We start from the raw sequence: 25,990 nt of genomic DNA, 5'->3' as shown, positions 1-25,990 counted from the left end.
GGCCATGGCTCACAGACCCAGCTGCTCCGCGGCATGTGGGATCTTCCCACACCGGGGCACGAACCCGTGTCCCCTGCATTGGCAGCCGAACCCTCAACCACTGTGCCACCAGGGAAGCCCTTTTTTTTTTTTTTTTTTTTTTTTTTGGTACCTTTTGACTGCTTTAATCCAATTCCCCCTCCCTTCTTACCCACTTCTGGTAACTACAAATCTGATCTCTTTTTCTATTTGTATGTTTGTTTGCTTTTGAAGTATAATTGACCTACAACACTATGTTTTTCCCTAACAAGTAATTTCTGAGTACCACTTCAGTGCCAGGCATTATGCTGGGTACATCAAAATGATGAGACCCAGAGTCCTTGTTCTCATGATTGTGTGAAGGGAAGATATTTGGTAATTATCATTGTCTCATTTCTTTAAGGACATTTTCCATGCTTCTGTAGCATTGTGTGTCTTTTATTATACTACTTTATTCTGCCTCATTGTTTAGTTATTTGGATATATAGGCCCTTGAGAGCAAGGAATTTATCATCTTTATATTTCTCTTATCAATGACCACAGTGTATCATATTTCTTATCTTGAATTGAATTTCTGGAGATAATTTAAGGTAATCTAAATTATATCTGACTTATTCTGAATGATAAACATTTCATTTGTACTCTCCCAAGGTAGAAAGACTTAAAAACTTCTTCTTTCCATTAAGGAGTGGCCATGTGACCAGATTGGGTTTGTCTATGGTAGAATTTCCTCTCCCTCCACATCTGACATGTGCAGTAATAAAGGCTGCTTCTCTGGACTGTGAAGACCTATTACTTCCAATAGCAGCAATGTTGTCTGTGGAAAATGTCTTCATTAGACCTGGTAAGAAGTTTATTGATGAGTTTTCTTTTCTAATTAATAGATTTTATTTTTTAGAGCAGTTTTAGCTTTCTAGAAAATTTGAGAGAAAGTACAAACAGAGTTTTCCCTATTATTAACATCTTTCATTAGTGTGGTACCTTCATTACAATTAATGAGCCAATATTGATACATTATTATTAACTAAGGGATCACTGTTTGTATTATAAATTCTGTGGGTTTTGACAAATCTGTAATGACACATACTCACCATCAGAATATTGTGCAGAATAGTTTCACTGCCCTAAACATTTCCCATGTTCCACCTAGTCATTCCTACATCCCTTCCCCCAAACGCTTAGCAACCACTGATCTTTTTACTGTCTTCATAGTTGTGCCTTTTCCAGAATGCCATATAATTGGAATCATACAGTCTGTAGCCTTTTCAGATTGACTTCCTTAACTTAGCAATGTGCTTTTACTGTTTCTCCATGTCCTTTTTTTTTTGTTGGAGTATGGTTGCTTTACAATGTTGTGTTAGCCTCCACTGCACAACAAAATGAATCAGCCATACACATACAGATATCCCCTCCATTTTGGACTTCCCTCCCATTTAGGTTACCACAGTGCATTAGGTAGAGTTCCCTGTGCTATACAGTATGTTCCCATCAGTTGTCTGTTTTATACATAGTATTGAAAATTGTCTGTGTCAGTCCCAGTCTCACAATTCCTCCCACCCCACCCCTTTCCCCTTTGGTATCCATATATTTCTTCTCTATGTCTGTCTCTATTTCTGCTTTGCAAATAAGATCATCTATACCATTTTTCTAGATTCCACATATATGTGTTATTGTATGATATTTGCTTTTCTCTTTCTGACTTACTTCACTCTATATGACACTCTCTAGGTCCATCTACATCTCTACAAATGACCCAATTTCATTCCTTTTTATGGCTGAGTAATATTCCATTGTATATATGTACCATCCTCCATGTCTTTCTGTGGCACGATAGGTCATTTCTTTTTATTGCTGAATAAAATTCGATTGTGTGCAATTTGTTTATCCATTCACATATTGAAGGACATCTTGGTTGCTTTCAAGTCTTGGCAGTTATGGATAAAGCTGCTCTAAACATTAGTAATGCAGGTTTTTGTGTGAACATCAATTGTCAACTCATTGCCAAACTGTATGATAAGAATATGTTTAGATTTGTGAGAAACTGCCCAACTATCTTCCAAAGTGTCTGCACCATTTTGCATTCCCACCAGCAATGAGCCTGAGATTCCTGTTGCTCCACATCCACAACAGCTTTTGGTGTTGGCAGTGTTTTGGGTTTTGGCTATTCTCATAGGTGTGTAGTGGTATTTCATTGTTGTTTTAATTTGCAGATCCCTGATAACATATGATGTTAGCTGTCTTTTCATATGCTCATTTGCCATTTGTGTATCTCCTTTGGTGAGATGTCTGTTCCAGTCTTTTTAAATCAGGTTATTTGTTTTCTTATTGTTGAGTTTTAAGAGTTCATTGTGGGCTTCCCTGATGGCGCAGTGGTTGAGAATCCGCCTGCCGATGCAGGGGACGCGGGTTCGTGCCCCGGTCCGGGAAGATCCCACATGCCATGGAGCGGCTGGGCCCATGAGCCATGGCCGCTGAGCCTGTGCGTCCGGAGCCTGTGCTCCTCAACGGGAGAGGCCACAACAGTGAGAGGCCCGCGTACCACACAAAAAAAAAAAAAAAAATTACAAAAAAAAAAAAAGAGTTCATTGTATGTTTTGGTTAACAGTTCTTTATCAGAAATGTCTTTTGCAAATATTTTTTTCCCAGTCTGTGACTTGTTTTCTCATTCTCTTGACATTGTCTTTCACAGAGCAAAAGTTTTTAATTTTAATGAAGTCCAGCTTATCAATTATTTCTTTGATGGGTCCTGCCTTTGTGTTATATCTGAAAAGTCATCCCATACCCAAGTTCATCTAGATTTTCTCCTGTATCATCTTGTAGGAGTTGATGTCCTTTTGTTCCAGCCCCATTTATTCAAAAGACTCCTTTTTCCATTGTAATTCCTTTTCTCCTTTGTCAGAGCTAATTTGACTGAATTTGTGTGGGTCTATTTCTGGGCCTTGTATTCTGTTCCATTGATCTGTTTTCCTATTCTTCTGTCAATACCACACTGTCTTGATTATTGAAGCTTTATAGTAACTCTTGAACCTGGATAGAATCATTTATCCAGCTTTGCTGTTTCCCTTCAATGTTGTTTTGACTATTCTGGGTCTTTTGCCTTTCTATATAAACTTTAAAACCAGTTTGTTGATATCCACAAAATAACTTTCTGAGACTTTAATTGAGATTATATATTTTTAAATAAGATTTTTAAAATATTTATGGGCTTACCTGGTGGCACAGTGGTTGAGAGTCCGCCTGCCGATGCAGGGGACACAGGTTCTTGCCCCAGTCTGGGAAGATCCCACATGCCGTGGAGTGGCTGGGCCCGTGAGCCATGGCCGCTGAGCCTGCGCGTACGGAGCCTGTGCTCCGCAACAAGAGAAGCCACAACAGTGAGAGGCCCGCATACAGAAAAAAAATAAAAATAAAAAAAATATAAAATATTTTAAAATATATATATATATATATTTATTATTATTTATTTTTGGCTGCGTTGGGTCTTTGTTGCTATGCATGGGCTTTCTCTAGTTGTGACGAGCGGGGGCTACTCCTTGTTGTGGTGCGTGGGCTTCTCATTGTGGTGGCTTCTCGTTGTGGAGCACGGACTCTAGGCACGCAGGCTTCAGTAGTTTGGGCACGAGGGCTCAGTAGTTGTGACTCGCGGGCTCTAGAGCGCAGACTCAGAGTTGTGGCGCACAGGCTTAGTTGTTCTGCGGCATGTGGGATCTTCCTGGACTAGGGCTCGAACCCGTGTCCCCTGAACTGGCAGGCGGATTCTTAACCACTGTGCCACCAGGGAAGCCCCTAATTGAGATACTGAATCTATAGATCAAATGGGAAAGAAGTGACATCTTGACAGTATTGTCTTCCTATCCATGTACAAGGAATATCTGTTTATTTAGATCTCCAGTAATTCACTGAACATTTTTTTGATTACCATATAACTAGCCCTACGGAACATGAAACTGAAGATAAACAATTTTTTTCATTTTGTTATTCTTTAACTTAGTTTTTTGAAATAGAGAGTATATAACGTTCCTGGCTGAAAGTTAATTTCCTTTCACTGGTAAAGGGAGATAGTATGGTGAACCTTTGCCCTGTTATAATACATTAGTAATATATTAACATTTTTTTTTCTACAATAAAAAAAAATAGTAGGTCAGCCCTTGTACACTTAGAGAATTGTTTTGAAGTTTCCATGTCTTTAGCCTTCTGCTTCTTTCCTTTCTTAGTGTGTCAGTACAAGATACAACTTGGTTCATCACATGTGAGCTTTGCTTTCTTCTAGTGTGGGGGTCGGGGGGGTGGACACAATTTATTTTTTCCAAAGAGCTTCTGAGTAGATAGTATATCTTAGCTGCAACCAAGACTAACAACAGTGTGCTATCTCACTGGCCAAATCCCTTTATGACTGTGAGTGTTAGGTCCAGATTGGTTTATTATTGTGATGGTTATAATGGAGGATGTTTTTCTATAAAAATACTCTGTAGTTTAATTAGTGTGCTACTGTCCCAAATAGATTGCAGTGTAATTTTTAAGTGTCAGAATTTTGATTCTAGTAGTACCCTAATTGCAGGTTTTTTTTTTTCTAGTATAATACTATATGCAGTAAATAAGGTTGGCTGGCTTTCATTAGGTAGTATCAAAGCTAAAAATACTCTTTTTAAAAACTATTACAGAGTATTGAAATGAGGGTCAAGAGATCAGGATTCTACCCTGACTCACTGCTACCTAATTATCTGACTGTTGACCTAGTTTTTCTGGACTTCATTTGTAAAACCAGGGAGCTGGATTAAGGTGATCCAACTCTAACAGTCTTGTAATGCCAGAAAAAAGGAAACGTTTTTCCTTGTTGGAATATTGAAATAGATGAAACTAGTCTGGTGTTACATTTTTGTGTGTGTGTGGAGGTGGGGTATAACATTTTATTGTAATACAATTTCAAACTTACAGAAATGTTGAAAGAGTAGTAAAAGAATTTTTTTTAAACTTTTATCTAGTTTCAGCAGTTTTTAACATTCTCCTGCATTTGCTTTATTATTCTCTCTGTGCATGTATACATACACGTATTTATTTATTTTTTATTTTTATGTTTTTGGCTGCATTGCTGTGTGTGGGCTTTCTCTAGTTGTGGCGAGCAGGGGCTACTCTTTGTTGAGGTGCGTGGGCTTCTCATTGCTGTGGCTCCTCTTGTTGCAGAGCATGGGCTTTGGTGTGTGGGCTACTGTAGTTGCAGCACGCAGGCTCAGTAGTTGCAGCACATGCACCCTAGAGTGCACAGGCTTTGGTAGTTGTGGTCCGTGGGCTCTAGAGTGCAGGCTCAGTAGTTGTGGCACATGGGCCTAGCTGCTCCGAGGCATGTGGGATCTTCCTGGACCAGGGATTGAACCCACATCCTCCTCACTGGCAGGCAGACTCTTAACCACTGCACCACCGGGGAAGTCCCTACATATATGTATTTAGAAATATGCATTTTATTTCTTTTTCTGAATCATTTGAGAGTAAATTGGAAACATTGTGGTCCCTTACCACAAAACATTTACATGTATGTTTACCAAGAACATGGGCAATCTCTTACTTAACCATAGTACATTTATCAAAATTAGGAAAGTTAACTGATACAATGCTGTTATCTAGTCCAGAGTCCATATTCAAATTGTCCATTGTCCCTAGAGTATACAAAAGTAGTTTCAGAATTGCTAAGCTATACCACTGTGAAAGGCAGTCCTGTATAAGTAGAGTTCAGTATTTGCTTATAGTTGTTTTTTTTTTTTTTGAGGCAAAATTTACATGTAGTGAAAAGTATAAATCCTAAGTGTATAGTTCAGTGAATTTTGTGAAATACATTTACCAATGTACCCTACACTCCTGTCAAGATATAGAACAGTTTTATCACTCCAGAAAATTCTCTCAGTGCCCCTTCTCAGATTCCATCCTACCTCCCCAAAGCAAGCCACTTTTCTGACCTTTTTCAGGTTAGTTTTGCCCCTTCTGAAACTTCACATAAGTAGAATTATACAGTACGTGCTTTTTTGTGTTTGGCTTCTTTTGGTCAACATATTGTATGTGAGATTCATCCATGTTCTTGTATGTATCAGTGCTTTGTTCTTTTTATTGTTGAGTAGTATCCTGTTGTATACTACAGTTTATCCATTATCCTATTGGTGGACTTTTGAATTGTTTCTTGTTTGGCGCATTTATGAATACAGCTATTTTGAAAATTCTTGTGCAAGTCTTTTGTAGATACATATTTTTATTTTTCTGAGGTAAATACCTAGGAGAAAAATAGCTGCATTATTGAGTTTAACTCTAAGAAATTGCCAAATCTTTTCCTAAAGTGGCTCTATCATTTAAAAATCACATCAGCAGTGTTTGAGAGTGCAGCTTGCACTACGTGTCCTCCTCAACATTTGGTGTTGCCAGTCACTTTCATTTTATATATTCTGTTATATATTAGTGATACCTCTTTGTGGTTTTAATTTGCATTTTCCTGATGACTGATAATTTTGAGCACTTTTTCGTGTGAGTATTGATCATTTATCTGTCTTTGTGAAGTATCTATTACAGTCTTTTGCCCATGTTTTAAATTAAAATATATATATATTGAATCTGGTAGTTCTTTATTCTAGGTACAAGTTATTTGTTAGGTATGAGTTGTGCATATTTTCTTCCCAGCCTGTGGCTTTTCTGTTTGCTTTTTTCACAGTGTCTTTTGATGAGAGGTTTTGAATTTTGAAGAAGTCTTAGTATATCAGTTTTTTTGTGTGTGTGGTTATTGCTTTCTGTGTGGTAAGAAATGTTTTCCTTCCCCAAGATAGTAAAAATATGCTTCTCTCTTGTATCTCTATTGATACTTCAATCTAGAAGCTTTACAGTTTCTAGCCATTAAGTTTAGGACAGTAATCCATCTGAAATTAAGCTTTGTATATGGTGTGAGGTAGGGGTCTAGATTACTTTTTTCCTGTGAATATCCACTTGTTCCAGCACATTTGTTGAAAAGATTTACTTTCCCCCATTGAATTGCTTTGGCACCTTTGTTAAAAATCTGTGGAAAGTAGGGGGACTTCCCTGGTGATCCAGTGGTTAAGACTCCATACTTCCACTGCAGGGGGCACCGGTTCTATCCCTGGTCGGGGAACTAAGATCCCACATGCTGCGCAGTATGGCGCAGCCAAAAAAAAGAAGTTAAAAAAAAAAAACTTATTAAAAAAGAAATCTGCGGAAAGTATATGTGTAATAGTCTATTTCTAGACTTTATTTTATTCCATAGACTATTTGTCTATCCTTATTTCAGTGCCAACTTTGTATTGATTACATAGCTTATGATAAATTTTGAAATCAGCTAGAAAAAGAAGCAGAATATTTATTTTTTCAGTATTGTTTTGATTATTCTATATTCTTTGTATTTCCATATAAATTTTAAAACGAGCATATTAGTTTCTTAAAAATAAGCCTGCTAAGAATTTTTTTTTTTTTTGGTACACGGGCCTCTCACTGCTGTGGCCTCTCCTGTTGCGGAGCACAGGCTCCAGACATGCAGGCTCAGTGGCCATGGCTCACGGACCCAGCCACTCCACGGCATGTGGGATCCTCCCAGACCGGGGCACGAACCCGTGTCCCCTGCATCGGCAGGAGGAACCTCAACCACTGCGCCACCAGGGAAGCACCCTGCTAAGAATTTTGATAGAGATTGTATTGAAACCTTTGCTGGCTTTTTGCCATTTCTTAACATATCCTTGCCCTATTGTTGTCATATATATTATATTTACATACATTATAAACCCCACAATACAGTATTGTAATTTTTCCCTTAAAACTTCATATATCTTTGAAAGAAGTTAAGAGAAGAAAAGAAAAATTAAGTCTTTTCCATAGCTAGAAGTAAAAGTCCAGGTCTTAGTTTTTAAATTCTTATTTAGAACCCTCTATCTGTGGGTGGGCTGTTGACTCAGTATTTTAGCCTTTCAGGTTGTTCAGGTCTTAAGTTTTGATTATGTGTTCTTTTTTTTTTTTTTTTTTTTTTTAATTCCTTGAGGTGGTTTTTGGTATCTTGAAGGCCTTTATTTGGGATCTACACTTTAGCAATTCCAGGAAAAGGGAGACTTTCCTTTGCTAGCCTAATACTTGGCCTTAGATATCTATGGACATAGGTCAGTCTAATTCTTTAGAATATTGAGATAATAGCCAATAGGAATATGTCTTGTATTCTGTGCTTTGATTTGATGGGAAATTTTTGAGTAAGTCTTGCCTTTGTGAAGTACATGGTGTCAGTGATGTTAATGGATATGAAGCATGAAATACCCTGAAAGCCCTCAGGTAACACATAGATTTATCAGTGTTTCTAAATTCCATGCAATGAAAACATAACTGTAAAGCAGTGGTCTTGTCTATTGTCTTGACAGATTTAAGATTAAGTTTATTTTCCTCAGATACTGACCTAGGCCCTTTTTTAAAAAAATAGGTAATACATGTGTTGCTATTGTCAAATATATTACATTTGTATGTTATAGGCCCAACAATACAATTTTATAGATAATGTTTCATGCAATTTCTTTTAAATACATAAGGGAATAGAAAAAATAATCATTATACTCTTTTAAAAAATTTACCTACATTTTAATTTTTACCAGTGCTCTTTTTTAGCGTCATTCAGATTACCATCTTGTGTTACTTCCTTCCAGCCTGAATAACTTCTTTTATTATTAATTGTAAGGCAGGTATGCTAGCAATGAATTCTTTCAGGTTTTGTTATCCAGGAATGCCTTTATTTTGCCTTCATTTTGAAAGATAGTTTTGCTGGATATAGGATTCTTTTTTTTTTTTCTTGTGGTACGCGGGCCTCTCACTGTTGTGGCCTCTCCCATTGCGGAGCGCAGGCTCTGGGAGTAATTAGAGACCCCCCAGAAGAGTTAATGTACTTCTCCCTTATTCCACGTCAGGGGGCGAGGCAGATTTTAATGAACTTGAATAAACAAAGTGAATATAGGCACTTGATGTAAAGTAGAACTAAACTGCCTTTCTAATTGTCGTTTTAGTTGATCCAGAGTACCAGAAGGAAGCAGAACAGAGACATCGAGAATTGGCAACTAAAGCTGGAGGATTTAATGACTTTGCAACTTTAGCCGTCATCTTTGAACAGTGCAAATCAAGGTATGTGAGATAGTTCTTTGTACTGGAAAGTGTTAGTTTGAAATGTATCTTCAGTATAGTATATGATTTTAGACAGTAAGGTTCAGTGGGAATGATACTGACCTCAAGGTGTTTTTGGGAACTTTAGTGAGATTTCTCTGTCAGGTGACTATGACTTAATAGTCATTTATTGCATAACATTAGTTCTCTTCTTTCTTCTCTCCCTAAACCTTTCCTGAAAAATGACCTTATAGAATTTTGGCTCTGTATAAGTAGCTTAGTTGAGAAAATGATTGGATATTTGTTAAAGTGTATATGAATAAAAAGGAACCCATTTACAAATCATGTTTTAATTCACTTAGAGGCAAGGCACCTGCATTAATTTGTTTGTTCAAATTCCTTAAAGTGCTTTTTTATTAATTGGACAGGTCTCATAAAAGAGCTGACAGTTGCCTATGGGTTTCTAGCTGTGTAATAGAAATGAGAATGTTAGACTGTCTTTCACTCATAGAAGATATTTTTGAGACACCAGTATTTTTGTTTTGCAGTGGAGCTCCAGCTTCGTGGTGCCAGAAACATTGGATTCATTGGAGGTGCTTATTTTCTGCATTTCGTGTTGAAGCTCAACTTAGAGAACTGATCAGGAAGCTTAAACAGGTGATTGCTATAATGTTCTTTTCCTTGAGTAGCATTTTGGCAAGGCCTTCTGAGTACTCTATCCCAAACCATGTATATTATAAGGTGTTGAAGAATGGTTTGTAGGAACAGGCACTGTTCCTAGCATAGAGCTCTGTTATCCCTTATCCCTTTGGGAGGCTCTTTTCCTGGCCTTGGGTAATTTCCTCACATTCATATGCTTACCAGTACTCAGCTGAACTCTTGAGGCCCTTCTGCATATCTCTGGAGTTCTCTATGCAGATCTCTTCTCTCCTGAGCTCTGGCCTGGGAACTCTAGCCATCCTGGTCTTCCTGGATTCTCAGCTCTGTCTCTTTAACTCTGGGAGTTCTCCAGGTTCCACTTGGGTTTTTCCTTTCCTGCACCTTCGTTCAGAATCTTTCTCAAGGTTGACTGTAAGCTGAGGCAGTTGTTGGACTTCATTTATTTTCCCTACTTCATTTATTTCTCAGAGGTCACTGTCCTTTAATGCTTGATATATAGTGTTTTGGAGATCATTATTTCATATGCTTTGTCCATTTTTTGGTTGGTTCAAGCAGAAGGGTAAATCTGGTCCCTCTTACTCCATATTGGCCAGAAACAGAAGTCTTTAGAAATGTGGATTTTTCAAACTAAAAAATTATTTCAAATTGTTCTGTGAGATTTACCACTGTACCTGTATTCTTTCTATAGCAAAGTGACTTCCCAAGAGAGACCTTTGAAGGCCCTAAACATGAAGTACTGCGAAGATGCCTTTGTGCAGGTTATTTCAAAAATGTAGCACGCAGGTAAGCAGTAAGAGCTTGAGAGATGGATAGAGAAATATAACCGTATTTGATGACAATATTAAATATTTACTATTAAAGACAGTTTGATTTAAACTCTGATTATGATGGCATCAATTACAGTGACCCTTTTCATAATGGTCACTTGTGCAAGGGGAGCTGCAGTAGCTGAGAGCAAGATATTGAAGCTCATGTGGGGCAGGAGGGGAGTCTGTAGGACAGCTGTTCAGCATGGGGTATTAGTGCCTAAGTTGAGTGACACTGGTTTTCCTGCAGAGGGGTGGCTCTTTGTGGAGTGTGAAAGCCAAATAGGTTGAGGATGGCATCCCTGAGGAAGGGTAGTTTGGTGTGGAATGTCAGGGCTTGAGCAGGATTGGGGAAGGTACTCACATGGGAGTTATTTGGTATCAAGTATCAGAATCTGAGTGTAGGGAGGGAGACCATCTTTGTAGGGAAAGGGGTAAGAGTGGTGGTGATGGGAGATTCCTTATATACAGAGGAATTGATCAGATAATTGAATATATTAAGGCAAATGGTGAAGGGAGTTAGAAATACTGAAAGGGAGAAAACAAGAATGAGCCCTGTGGTGTTGATTGGAATTTCAGGTATTATAGGTTTATTTATTTATTTATTTATTTATTTATTTATTTTTGGCTGCATTGGGTCTTCATTGCTGCACATGGACTTTCTCTAGTTGTGGCGAGTGGGAGCTACTCTTCATTGTGTTGCACGGGCTTCTCATGTGGTGGCTTCTCTTGTTGTGGAGCAGAGGCTGTGGGTGTGTGGACTTCAGTAGTTGTGGCATGCAGGCTCCGTAGTTGTGGCTCATGGGCTTTAGAGCGCAGGCTCAGTAGTTGTGGCTCATGGGCTTAGTTGCTCCACGGCATATGAGATCTTCCCGGACCAGGGATCGAACCCATGTCCCCTGCATTGGCAGGAGGATTCTTAACCACTACACCACCAGGGAAGTCTGGTATACAGTTTTTACTATAGTTAGATAGATGGATAGATAGATATGGTAATAAAAATAGATGGTACTCTGTGTGTGTGTGTGTGTGTGTATAATATGTATTTGTATGTATGTAAATATGTAACCTATGAGATGGACTGAGAGCAATGACACTATAATAGCAATGAATATACTTTGTGCCCAGATCTTGACTTGGAACAACCATCTGCCACATAAAAGACCTAGGGCTCTTTGGAGAAATAGGGCTGGGAAAGTACATGATGAGCCTGAAACATCTTATTTTGCCAGCAAGCAAAGTGTAGTGATCAGTGAAGGTTGAGGCCATGTCAGAGTACAAAGGAGGCAGCTTGAATAGGTCCCAGCTGATCAAAGATGGGATATTTTGAGCATTGAAATAAATAATGATAGTAATGATTATATAACCCATTGAATAAAATGTGAAATCATGGGTCTATAATCATATAAATTAATAAATGAGTAAATTAAAAGTTTAATGACAAATAGAATTCTTTACATAGTTGAGCACCTCTCGACAAAACTCTTATTAATTACAAAGGGAAAAAGTAACTTCTGGGCTTCCCTGGTGGTGCAGTGGTTGAGAGTTCACCTGCCGATGCAGGTGATACGGGTTCGTGCCCTGGTCCAGGAAGATTCCACATGCCGTGGAGCGGCTGGGCCCGTGAGCCATGGCCGCTGAGCCTGCGCGTCTGGAGCCTGTGCTCCGCAATGGGAGAGGCCACAATAGTGAGAGGCCCGTGTACCACAAAAAAAAAAAAAAAAAAAAAAAAAAGAAAGTAACTTCTCAGTGAAGAAGCCTGGCAAATGTTACCTAAATCAAGCAACAAATCAAAATCATGTTCCTCCTGATAGGATATAATGAAAACATAGCATCACTTCTGTGATATTCCTGCCAAAGATCTGTAACCTGAATCTAATCATCCTAAAACAGACAAAATCAAATTGAGGGACATACTACAAAATAACTAGCTGATAATTTAAAGGTGTCAAGATCATGAAGGTCAAAGGAAGATTGGGAAGTATTCCAGAATGAAGGAGACTAAGGGGCCATAAAATGTAAAGGCAATAAATGATTCTGAACTGGATCCTTTTGCTATAAAGGATATTATTAGGACATTTGGTAAAGTTCATTGGGTTCTGAGGATTAGATGCTAGTAAGGTGTCAGTGTTAATTCCCTTGTTTTGATGGTTGCATTATGCTTATATAGGAGAATATTCTTGATTATAGGAAATGCACACTCAGGTATTTGGGGATGATGGGTCATAAGTTTGGCTACTAACTTTCAAATGGTTCAAGTAAAAAAGATTTTTGTACTGTCCAAATATGTACTGTGTAGATATATATATGAATAATTATAATGCAGTCTGATCTGGGTTATAATAGGAATATATGTAAAGTTCTGTAGGAAATCAGTTGTGATGATTGAGCTCTAAGGTATAATTCTGACAAGTTTTTGGAATAACATATGTAGGGAAGTATAGAAGAGGATAAGAATTTAAAGTTAACGAATTAGAAAAAATGCAGATGAAATATTTTAATTATCATTGTTTTTTAAATTTTATTTTTTTATACAGCAGGTTCTTATTAGTTATCCATTTTATACATATTAGTGTATACATGTCAATCCCAGTCTCCCAGTTCATCCCACCACCCCATCCCCCACCCCACCGCCGCTCTCTCCCCTTGGTGTCCATACGTTAGTTCTCTACATCTCTGTCTTAATTTCTGCCCTGTAAACTGGTTCATCTGTACCATTTTTCTAGGTTCCACATATATGCATTAATATATGATATTTGGTTTTCTCTTTCTGACTTACTTCACTCTGTATGACAGTCTCTAGATTCTTCCACGTCTCTACAGATGACCCAGTTTTGTTCCTTTTTATGGCTGAGTAATACTCCATTGTATATATGTACCACATCTTCTTTATCCATTCACCTTTCGATCTTTTGATGGGCATTTAGTTTGCTTCCATGACCTGGCTATTGTAAATAGTGCTGCAATGAACATTGGGGTGCATGTGTCTTTTTGAATTATGGTTTTCTCTGGGTATATGCCCAGTAGTGGGATTGCTGGGTCATATGGTAATTCTATTTTTAGTTTTTTAAGGAACCTCCATACTGTTCTCCATTGTGGCTGTATCAATTTACATTCCCACCAGCAGTGCAAGAGGGTTCCCTTTTCTCCACACCCTCTCCAGCATTTGTTGTTTGTAGATTTTCTGATGATGCCCATTGTAACTGGTGTGAGGTGATATCTCATTGTAGTTTTGATTTGCATTTCTCTAATAATTAGTGATGTTGAGCAGCTTTTCATGTGCTTCTTGCCTATCTGTATGTCTTCTTTGGAGAAATGTCTATTTAGGCCTTCTGCACATTTTTGGATTGGGTTGTTTGTTTTTTTAATATTGAGCTGCATGAGCTGTTTAGATATTTTGATTAATCCTTTGTCCATTGATTCGTTTGCAAATATTTTCTCCCATTCTGAGGGTTGTCTTTTCATCCTCTTTGTAGCTTCCTTTGCTTTGCAAAGCTTTTAAGTTTCATTAGGTCCCATTTGTTTATTTTTGTTTTTATTTCCATTACTCTAGGAGGTGGATCAAAAAAGATCTTGCTGTGATTTATGTCAAAGAATGTTCTTCCTATGTTTTCCTCTAAGAGTTTTATAGTGTCCGGTCTTACATTTAGGTCTTTAATCCATGTTGATTTTATTTTTTTGTGTGGTGTTAGGGAGTATTCTAATTTCATTCTTTTATCTGTAGCTGTCTCCAGTTTTCCCACACCATGTATTGAAGCAGCTGTCTTTTCTCCATTGTATATCCTTGCCTCCTTTGTCATAGATCAGTTGACCATAGGTGTGTGGGTTTACCTCTGGACTTTCTATCCTGTTCCATTGATCTATATTTCTGTTTTTGTGCCAGTACCATATTGTCTTGATTACTGTAGCTTGGTAGTATAGTCTGAAATCAGGGAGTCTGATTCCTCTAGCTCCATTTTTTTCCCTCAAGACTGCTTTGGCTATTCGGGGTCTTTTGTGTCTCCATACAAATTTTAAGGTTTTTTGTTCTAGTTCTGTAAACAATGCCATTGGTAATTTGATAGGGGTTGCATTGAATCTGTAGATTGCTTTGGGTAGTATAGTCATTTTCACAATATTGATTCTTCCAATCCAAGAACATGGGATATCTCTCCATTGGTTTGTATCATATTTAATTTCTTTCATCAGTGTCTTATAGTTTTCTGCATACAGGTCTTTGTGTGTGTGTGTGTGTGGTATGCGGGCCTCTCACTGTTGTGGCCTCTCCCGTTGCGGAGCACAGGCTCTGGACGCGCAGGCTCAGCGGCCATGGCTCATGGGCCCAGCTGCTCCGTGGCATGTGGGATCTTCCCGGACCAGGGCATGAACCCATGTCCCCTGCATCAGCAGGTGGATTCTCAACCACTGTGCCACCAGGGAAGCCCTGCATACAGGTCTTTTGTCTCCCTAGGTAGGTTTATTCCTAGGTATTTTATTCTTTGTGTTGCAGTGGTAAATGAGAGTGTTTCCTTAATTTCTCTTTCAGATTTTTCATCATTAGTGTATAGGAATGCAAGAGATTTCTGTGCATTAATTTTGTATCCTACAGCTTTACCAAATTCAGTGATTAGCTCTGGTAGTTTTCTGGTGGCATCTTTAGGATTCTCTATGTATAGTATCATGTCATCTTCAAACAGTGACAGTTTTACTTCTTTTCCAATTTGTATTCCTTTTATTTCTTTTTCTTTTCTGATTGCCGTGGCTAGGACTTCCAAAACTATGTTGAATAATAGTGGTGAGAGTGGACATCCTTGTCTTTTTCCTGATCTTAGAGGAAATGCTTTCAGTTTTTCACCATTGAGAATGATGTTTGCTGTGGGTTTCTCATATATGGCCTTTATTATGTTGAGGTAGGCTCCCTCTATGCCCACTTTCTGAAGAGTTTTTATCATAAATGGGTGTTGAATTTTGTCAAAAGTTTATTCTCCATATATTAAGATGATCATATGGTTTTTACTTTTCAGTTTTTTAATATGGTATATCACATTGACTGTTTTGCCTATATTGTAGAATCCTTGCATCCCTGGGATAAATCCCACTTGATCATGGTGTATGATCCTTTTAATGTGTTGTTGGATTCTGTTTGCTAGTATGCTGTTGAGGATTTTTGCATCTATGTTCATCAGTGATATTGGCCTGTAGTTTTCATTCTTTGTGACATCTTTGTCTGGTTTTGGTTTTAAGGTGATGGTGGCCTCATAGAATGAGTTTGGGAGTGTTCCTCTGCAATTTTTTGAAAGAGTTTGAGGAGGTTGGGTGTTAGCTCTTCTCTAAATGTTTGATAGAATTCACCTGTGAAGCCATCTGGTCCTGGACTTTTGTTAGTTGGAAGAGTTTTAATCACAGTTTCAATTTCATTACTTGTGATTGATCTGTTCATATTTTCTGTTTCTTCCAGGTTCAGTCTTGGAAGGTTATACCTTTCTAAGAATTTGTCCATTTCTTCCAGGTTGTCCATTTTATTGGCATAGAGTTGCTTGTAGTAGTCTCTTAGGATGCTTTGTATTTCAGTGGTGTCTGTTCCCCTTTTTCATTTCTAATTTTATTGATTTGAGCCCTCTCCCTCTTTTTCGTGATGAGTCTGGGTAATAGTTTATCAATTTTGTTTATCTTCTCAAAGAACCAGCTTTTAGTTTTATTGATCTTTGCTGTTGTTTTCTTTGTTTCTACTTCATTGATTTCTTTCCTTCTGCTAACTTTGGGTTTTGTTTGTTCTTCTTTCTCTAGTTCCTTTAGTACGGTTAGATTGTTTGAGATATTTCCTGTTTCTTACAATAGGCTTGTATTGCTATAAACTTCCCTCTTAAAACTGCTTTTGCCGCATCCCATAGGTTTTGGATCATCGTGTTTTCACCGTCATTTTTCTCTAGGTATTTTTTGATTTCCTCTCTGATTTCTTCAGTGGTCTTTTGGTTATTTAGTAACATGTTATTTAGCCTCCATGTGTTTGTGTTTTTTACGTTTTTTTTCCCTGTAATTGATTTCTGATCTCATAGCATTGTGGTCAGAAGAGATGCTTGATATGATTTCAGTTTTCTTAAGTTTACAGAGGCTTGATTTGTGACCCAGAATGTGATCTGTCCTGGAGAATGTTCCGTGCACACTTGAGAAGGAAGTGTAATCTGCTGGTTTTGGATGGAATGTCCTATAAATATCAATTAAATCTATCTGGTCTATTGTGTCATTTAAATCTTCTGTTTCCTTATTAATTTTCTGTTCAGATGATCTGTCCATTGGTGTAAGTGAGGTGTCAAAGTGCCCCACTATTACTGTGTTACTGTCGATTTCCTCTTTTATAGCTGTTAGCAGTTGCCTTATATATTGAGGTGCTCCTATGTTGGGTACATATATATTTGTAATTGTTATATCTTCTTCTTGGATTGATCCCTTAATCATTATGTAGTGTCCTTCCTTGTCTCTTGTAACATTCTTTATTTTAAAGTCTGTTTTATCTGATATGACTATTGCTACTCCAGCTTTCTTTTGATTTCCATTTGCATGGAATATCTTTTTCCATCCCTTCACTTTCAGTCTGTATGTGTCCCTAGGTCTGAAGTGGGTCTCTCTTTTTTTTTTTTTTTGCGGTATGCGGGCCTCTCACTGCCGTGGCCTCTCCCGCTGCGGAGCACAGGCTCTGGACGCGCAGGCTCAGCGGCCATGGCTCACGGGCCCAGCCTCTCCGCGGCATGTGGGATCCTCCTGGACCGGGGCATGAACCCGTGTCCCCTGCCTCGGCAGGCGGACTCTCAACCACTGCGCCACCAGGGAAGCCCATGAAGTGGGTCTCTTGTAGACAGCATATATATGGGTCTTGTTTTGTTATCCATTCAGGGAGCCTGTATCTTTTGGTTGGAGCATTTAATCCATTCATGTTTAAGGTAATTATCAATATGTGTGTTCCTATTACCATTTTCTCTAATTATTCTGGGTTTGTTTTTGTAGGTCCTTTTCTTCTCTTGTGTTTCTCACTTAGAGAAGTTCCTTTAGCATTTGTTGTATAGCTGGTTTGGTGGTGCTGAATTCTCTTAGATTTTGCTTGTCTGTAAAGCTTTTGATTTCTCCATCGAATCTAAATGAGATCCTTGCCAGGTTGGGTAATCTTGGTTGTAGGTTCTTCCCTTTCATCACAGTCGTGCCACTCCCTTTTGGCTTGTAGAGTTTCTACTGAGAAATCAGCTGTTAACTTTATGGGAGTTCCCTTGTATGTTGTCATTTTTCCCTTGCTGCTTTCAATAATTTTTCTTTGTCTTTAATTTTTACCAGTTTGATTACTATGTTTCTTGTTGTGTTTCTCCTTGGGTTTGTCCTGTATGGTACTCTCTGAGCTTCCTGGACTTGGGTGGCTATTTCCTTTCCCATGTTAGGGAAGTTTTCGACTATAATATCTTCAAATATTTTCTTGGGTCCTTTCTCTCTCTCTTCTCCTTCTGGTACCCCTATACTGAGAATGGTGGTGCGTTTAATTTTGTCCTAGAGGTCTCTTAGGCTGTCTTCATTTATTTCATTCTTTTTTCCTTATTTTGTTCCACAGCAGTGAATTCCACCATTCTGTCTTACAGGTCACTTATCCGTTCTTCTGCCTCAGTTATTCTGCTATTGATTCCTTCTAGTGTATTTTCATTTCAGTTATTGTATTGTTCATCTCTGTTTGTTCTTTAATTCTTCTAGGTCTTTGTTAAACATTTCTTGCATCTTCTTGATCTTGGCCTCCATGCTTTTTCTGAGGTCCCGGATCATCTTCACTATCATTATTCTGAATTCTTTTTCTGGAAGGTTGCCTATCTCCATTTCATTTAGTTGTTTTTCTGGGGTTTTATCTTGTTCCTTCATCTGGTACATAGCCCTCTGCCTTTTCATCTTGTCCATCTTTCTGTAAATGTGGTTGTTGTTCCACAGGCTGCAGGCATGTAGTTCTTACTTCTGCTCTGATTATCGTATTTTAGAATAGTGAAAATTACCTATACCCTTGAAAGGAGATGTAGCATAATATAATGTAAGAATACTGTATTTAAGTCAGAAGACCTATGTTTAGGTCTTGCTTCATCATACATTAGCTCTGTGACCTTGAGAAAGCTATCTAATTTATTTGAATCTCAGTTTTGACCTTTTAATAAAGTACCTGGCTCTCAAAACTCATAGGCCTATTTGAGGTTTTATTATGAAAGCATTTTGGAAATTCTCAAGCACAAATACAATATTATTGTTAATATTGCTATTTATTGACCAGAAATGTTTATACTTAATTAAAATGACTATTTAAGTTGTATCGTTAGTTCTTTTTTTTTTTTTGGCTGCACCATGCAGCTTGTGGAGTTTTAGTTTCTCAATCAGGGATCAAATGCAGGCCTTTGGCAGTGACAGCACAGAGTACTAACCACTGGACCGCCAGGGAATTCCGTGTAGCATTAGTTTTAAGATGAATTGGTAGAGGGGACTTCCCTGGTGGCGCAGTGGTTACGAATCCACCTGCCAATGCAGGAGACACAGGTTTGAGCCCTGGTCCGGGAAGATCCCACATGCCGTGGAGCAAGTAAGCCCATGCGCCACAACTACTGAGCCTGTGCTCTAGAGCCCATGAGCCACAACTACTGAGCCCATGTTCCACAACTACTGAAGCCCACCACCTAGAGCCTGTGCTGCACAACAAGAGAAGCCACTGCAATGAGAAGCAAGAGTGCACAGCAAAGAGTAGCCCCCACTCGCCACAACTCAAGAAAACCTGCGCAGAGCAATGAAAACCCAATGCAGCCAAAAATTAATTAATTAAGGAAAAAAGATCAGTTGGTAGAGAAGTTATAGTGACAGTTGAATAAATATAAACCTCTGCTTATAGCAATATTTGTAGTAGACATATAATTTTTCATCGTTAGTGCTCTACGATGAAACTTATTTAGTGCTCTAAACTTATTTCATTGTTTTTACTGTTCTTGTCTTTATCCTTTGTTTTTTTTTGTTCTTAGGTCTGTTGGGAGAACATTTTGCACAATGGATGGGCGTGGAAGCCCAGTTCACATTCATCCTTCCTCAGCAGTAAGTACCTTGCTTTTAATAAAAGGAAGAAGTAGGAATTTCTTTCTTTTGTAAAGGTATAGGAATAAATAATATACAGACGTCTTCTACTTTTCTCTTTTTTTTTTTTCCGGTACGCGGGCCTCTTACTGTTGTGGCCTCTCCCGTTGCGGAGCGCAGGCTCCGGACGCGCAGGCTCAGTGGCCATGGCTCACGGGCCCAGCCGCTCTGCGGCATGTGGGATCTTCCCGGACCAGGGCACGAACCCATGTCCCCTGCATCAGCAGGCGGACTCTCAACCACTGCGCCACCAGGGAAGCCCTACTTTTCTCTTTTGATGATAATTTTAACATATATCTATATTACATAAAGGTATTGGTTGGCCCATGCCTCCTGTTTGATTGAAGAATATAGAAATTAGTTCAGAAGAGTTTGGGCTGTTGGTTGGTCTAATGTGCTGTAAGGCAGGTTATTGAATTATCATCCTTAAATGAATTCTTTTGTGTAGCTTCATGAACAGGAAACCAAACTTGAATGGATCATTTTCCATGAGGTACTAGTTACCACCAAAGTTTACGCAAGAATTGTGTGTCCAATCCGTTATGAATGGGTGAGAGACTTGTTACCCAAGTTGCATGAATTTAATGCACACGATTTGAGCAGTGTGGCCCGACGTGAAATGAGAGAAGATGCAAGAAGGAGATGGACCAATAAGGAAAATGTAAAGCATCTAAAGGGTGAGTGAATTGCTTGTTCTAGAGCATAAGTGTCCAAATTCTCATATAATTGCAGAAAAACTGTTACAGAGCTTAGATTCTGGCTCTGTCTCCTCAGAAAAGCAAAGAGTTGTCCTGAGTCTCAGACTTATTTTGACTTCCTCTTTCCTTCCAGTTAATCATGTTTTCCTTAACCCCTCTGTTCAGCAACATTATTAATAACAATATCTATTGAACTTTTTTGCCACATGCTAACAACTTGCATTACCCCATTAAATATTCACAATAACTCTGTGAAGTAACTGCATATCCCTACTTAATAGATGAGGAAATACTTAGCAGTATACAATAATTTGCTGAAAATCCCAAAGCTAATAATATTTGGTGAATCTGGATTTTGAATCCAAGGAATTTGACTCTGTGGCCTCTACTCTTAACTATTAAGCCACATTGCTTCCCAGTAGTGCTTTACTATTTTTATTTTATTTATAAAATTTTGTGAATTATTACTGCAGAACATCCCTTTTTTTTTTCCTGGAGATTTTTCCTTGAAATGTTAGGTCCCTAGTTGTGAGGCATAAACTGTTGTGGTACTGAACTAGGACAGAAAGTTTAATTCTCAGCTCACAAATAAAAAGAGCTTTTCAGTAAAGCTTTTTGAGGCTGATTGATGGAGCAAATTGTATTATCCTTATTTAACATCACTGAGAAATAGAATGGTGGGGAATTTTGCCCAAGGTCATTGGAAATGTTAGCTACTCTGTTTTGTTGTAGTGTATAACCACACTACATGCTTGATGTAGGGTCAGTTTTTCTGACTCCTCAGGCCTCTATGCTCTTATTTTATTTATTTATTCATTCTTTCATTCGTTCATTTGGCTGCACCGGATCTTAGTTGTGGCATGCAGGATCTTTTTAGTTGCAGCATGTGCTATCTAGTTCCCTGACCAGGGATCGAACCCTGGCCCCCTGCACTGGGTGTGCAGAGTCTTAGCCACTGGACCACTTGGGAAGTCCTTTTATGCTCTTATTTTTATCCATAGACTACATCATTTCTTTTCAAAAGCCAAAATTTAATTTCCTTTTTTTCCCCTTAGCATTAAAAAATCAGAGCATCTCTTTCTCTTAACATTTCTAATACTGAAACTCAAAACTAAAATTTTATTGGATTAATTTGTAATGTTTTCAGATGGAATATCAAAAGAAGTCCTAAAGAAAATGCAAAGAAGAAATGATGATAAATCCATATCAGACGCACGTGCTCGTTTCCTTGAGAGAAAGCAGCAGAGGTCCCAGGATCACAGTGACACCCTGAAGGAAACAGGCTAAGCAGTGAACCCTCCAATTCAGGAAGTAGGAAAAGCAGCCAGGAAATGTGCTTCTGCTTTGCCATTTATGTCAGACAGCACTACCAAGAGGAAGTGGTCAGCAGCTGTTTTTAGCATACGAGTTAAAAGCAAATCAGAGCTCGTCAGTACCAATAAATGGAATTTTCAGAGAAAAGATTGAGTTGCCATAGTCATAGGAAATGATATATGAAACCAATGAAAGACAATATATGTGATATTTTCCTCACTTCAATTTTGCTGGCCTTAATTGGTTTCAAATGCTGTCAGTGAGATATTTTCAAAGAACATTGAATTGTATTTAATCAGCGTGTATTCCATTTGCATTGAAGCATTAAAAATTATTTTCCTTAAATCTCTTTAAGGCCTTCTTGTTGCTATTAGAATAGTATTATATCAGGTTATCAGGTATGTGACCATTTCCTTCTGAAGGCTGAACATAAAAGAGGTTTTTACTGAGCAATACTTAAATGTCTAACCGTTTAATTGCTACAGAGCTTTATAGATATTTAGAGAAAAGACTTAATCAATTAGTAAATAAGAAAATTGCCTATGGCAAGATTCTTTGTTGAATTAATATTAATCCTTAAGTTGATTTTTTGGGATTATACAAATTCCTTTTTATATAAAAGTATATTGTTTAAAACAGTAGCTATAGCCATTAACCAAAGGACAGATGATATATATATGTTCTTTTTTTAGCTGTCCCTACATACTTGTATCAGCACCATGTATGTAGGTGTGACAGTGTTTCAAACAGCCCTTCCACCTGGCCTACTCTCTTGCCTCCAGCTGCTTGGGTAGGACCATTTAAACATCTATTATGCCGATCTTGAAATGGGATTTTCAAAGCAGCCAACACTACTACATCACCAGTGTTTCAAATTGGAACCTTGAGGCTAGTTAGTATCACACTCAGGCCACACTCAGCACTTGTCCACTCTGTTGTTTACTGCCTTGTATTCTAGTTATTTGTGTATTTGTCTGTCTCCCCCACTAGATTATACGCTCCTTGTGGGCAGGGACTATGTCGTTTTCATCTTTGTATCTTTCATGGCACCTAGCACAGTGCTTTGCACATAGTAGTCAGTGTTTGTTAAATAAAGCTATTAGTGTCGTTCAAATTCAAAGGGCAGTATAATGTGTGTTTTTAGATATTTTCTGTAAAATTTAAGAATCTAAAATTTTAATAGATAACTCACTCTTTCACAGTTACTTCCTTTGGCATCTAAACAATTTTCTGTTCAATATTAGAAACTTGAAGCCTTTATTGAAAAATCACATGAGGACCCAAATCCATGTTTGTTCTTGAAGTGAGGTGAGTGGTGATGGTTTCTCAGAACATTCCTAGCATTGTTAATTTGTTCTTCTAGTCTTCAGTGCTCAAGACACTGTTTCAGCACATTAGTCCTATCAGCTTCTCTTCCCAGGTATGTATCAGTGCATTTCCTTAGACGTGGTGGGGGTGTATGTGGATTCTTGGAATGACAGCTCTTTTGTTTCAGTAAGTTTTTATTAAGCACACATTCTAAATCTATAGTCTATATCTATAATTTCCTCAGTTTTCCCAATAATGTCCTTTATAGCATTTTCCCCCAGTTCAGGATCCAGTCAAGAATCGTGTATTGTATTTAATCTCCTTTAATCTGGAAAAGGTCTTCTGTCTTTGTCTTTCACATTCAACATTTTTAAAAACTGAAGTGTAGGGAATTTGGAATTAACAGATATACACTACTATATGTAAAGTAGGTAAACAATAAGGACCTGCTGTATAGCACAGGGAACTATATTCAGTATCTTATAATAGCCTATAATGGAAAAGAATCTGAAAAAGAATATATATGTATGTATATATAGTTGAATTACTTTGCTGTACACCTGAAACATTGTAAATCAACTATACTTCAATTAAAAAATAATTTTAAAAGTAAACTGGAGTAAATTGACCTACAACACTGTGTTATTTCCAGGTGCACAACAGTGATTTGATATTTCTATACATTACCAAATGATCATCACAGTAAGTCTAATTACCATCTGTCACCATATGCAGATATTACAATATTATTGACTATATCCCCCATGCTGTATATTTCATCCCCATGACTCATTTATTTTGTACCTCTGAAGGTACAGAGCTGAAGAGTACCTCTTGATCTCCCTCACCTATTTCACTCACCTCCCTACTCCTCCTTCTCCTCTGGCAGCCACCTGTTTGTTCTCTGTATCTATGACTCTTTCTGTTTTATGTTTGTTCATTTGTTTTATTTTTCAGATTCCACATATAAGTAAAGTCATGCAGTATTTGTCATTCTCTGACTTATTTCACTTAGCATAATACCTTCTAGGTCCATTCATGTTGTTGCAAATGGAAAGGTTTCTTTCTTTTTTTTTTTTTTTTAATGGCTAATACTCCATTGTAAATATATATACCACATCTTCTTAATCCATTCATCCATCAGTAGATACTTAGGTTACTTCCATATCTTGGCTATTATAAACAATGCTGCAATGAACATAGGGTTGCACATAGCTTTTTTTTTTTTTTTTTTTGCAGTACGAGGGCCTTTCACAGCTGTGGCCTCTCCCGTTGCGGAGCACAGGCTCTGGACGCGCAGGCTCAGCGGCCATGGCTCACGGGCCCCCCGTTCCGCGGCACGTGGGATCTTCCCGGACCGGGGCACGAACCCGCATCCCCTGCATCAGCAGGCAGGCTCTCAACCACTGCGCCACCAGGGAAGCCCCGCACATAGCTTTTCAAATTAGTGTTTTCTTCAGAAAAATACCCAGAAGTGGAATTGCTAGGTGTATGGCAGTTCTATTTTTAATTTGTTGAGGAACCTCCATACTGTTTTCCATAGTGGCTGTACCAACTTACATTCCCACCAACAGTGTACAAGGGTTCCCTTTTCTCCATGTCCTTGCCTACATATATTTGTTGTCTTTCACATTTAACATATTTGAATAAGTTTTGACATTTTTTAATAATACAGGTTAGTTATTTTATAGTATATCCTCAATTTGGATTTCTCTAATGTTTTCTCATCGTTTTGCATTTGTGACTGGAATACTGCATAAGTGATACAATATCTTTCCCAAGGCATTAAATCTGGAGGTACATGGTATTTGCCCCTTATTGCTGATATTAATTTTGATTAATTGGTTAGGGTTTTTTTGATTTCTTCAGTCTAGTTACTCTTTTTTAAAATTATTATTAATTTTATTATTTTTGGCTGCATTGGGTCTTTGTTGCTGTGCTCAGGCCCTTTCTAGTTGCGGTGAGTGGGGGAGCCACTCTTTGTTGCAGTGCACAGGCCTCTCACTGTGGCAGCTTCTCTTGTTGTGGAGCACAGGCTCTAGGTGCGTGGGCTTCAGTAGTTGTGGCGTGCGGGCTCAGTAGTTGTGGCGCACAGGCTTAGTTGCTCCGCGGCATGTGGGATCTTCCTGGACCAGGCCTCGAACCTGTATCCCCTGCATTGGCGGGCGGATTCTTTTTTTTTTTTTTTTGTGGTACACGGGCCTCTCACTGCTGTGGCCCCTCCCGTTGCGGAGCACAGGCTCCAGACGCGCAGGCTCAGTGGCCATGGCTCACGGGCCCAGCCGCTCCGCGGCACGTGGGATCCTCCCGGACCGGGGCACGAACCCGCGTCCCCTGCATCGGCAGGCGGACCCCCAACCACTGCGCCACCAGGGAAGCCCCAGCGGGCGGATTCTTAACCACTGTGCCACCAGGGAAGTCCCAAGTCTGGTTACTCTTATAATTAATAAGTAATTTGTGGGAGGGATACTTTGAGATTATGTGGAATAGCCTGTTCCTTATAAATTATTACCCTCTGGATTTATCATCAACTGATGATTCTTGCCTGAATCAGTTTATTCTTATGGTTGCAAAATGGTGCTTTTTTTTTTTCCTATACAGGTGATCCTTGAACAACATAGGTTTGAACTGCATGGGTCCAGTTATACATGTTTTTTTTTTTTTTTTCAATGAATACATAGTATAGTATTGTACTACATGATCTGTGGTTGATTGAGTCTGAGGATGCAAAACCATTGATATGGAGGGCTGACTGTAAAGTTATACGAGGATTTTCGAATACTGGGAGGGTGGGCACCCCTAACCACCGAGTTGTTGAAGGGTCAACTGTATTTATTTGTTGACATTATATTGTAAGGAAGAGCTTTATTCGAAGAAGAATTTTCAATAAACACTTGGTTGCTAGGAACAGCATAAATCAAGACAGAGAATTAGAAAGCCCAGGGGGTATTTGAGAGGGGTGGCAAA

At 38.5% G+C, this 25,990-nt stretch overlaps 1 protein-coding gene across 3 annotated transcripts in view; it reads left to right on the top strand.

Annotated features, from left to right (window-relative positions):
- Positions 1-22,835, top strand: part of DHX40 (DEAH-box helicase 40) — a 45,787-nt gene extending 22,952 nt beyond the window's left edge. For all 3 annotated transcript variants that reach the window (XM_059047708.2, XM_059047709.2, XM_067020487.1), the window contains 7 exons: positions 705-862; positions 9,036-9,150; positions 9,678-9,786; positions 10,478-10,572; positions 19,595-19,664; positions 20,152-20,380; positions 21,549-22,835. In XM_059047708.2, coding sequence (XP_058903691.1) covers positions 705-862; positions 9,036-9,150; positions 9,678-9,786; positions 10,478-10,572; positions 19,595-19,664; positions 20,152-20,380; positions 21,549-21,688 — 916 coding nt within the window. In that variant the 3' untranslated portion in view covers positions 21,689-22,835. The remainder of the gene's footprint in view (positions 1-704; positions 863-9,035; positions 9,151-9,677; positions 9,787-10,477; positions 10,573-19,594; positions 19,665-20,151; positions 20,381-21,548) is intronic.
- Positions 22,836-25,990: the final 3,155 nt, after the last annotated feature.

This window comes from Kogia breviceps, chromosome 19 (assembly GCF_026419965.1).
Source record: "Kogia breviceps isolate mKogBre1 chromosome 19, mKogBre1 haplotype 1, whole genome shotgun sequence".
In the NCBI taxonomy this organism is placed as follows: Eukaryota; Metazoa; Chordata; class Mammalia; order Artiodactyla; family Physeteridae; genus Kogia; species Kogia breviceps.
Note: the sequence above shows the minus strand (reverse complement) of the source record. Positions and strands in the feature narration are given on the sequence as shown.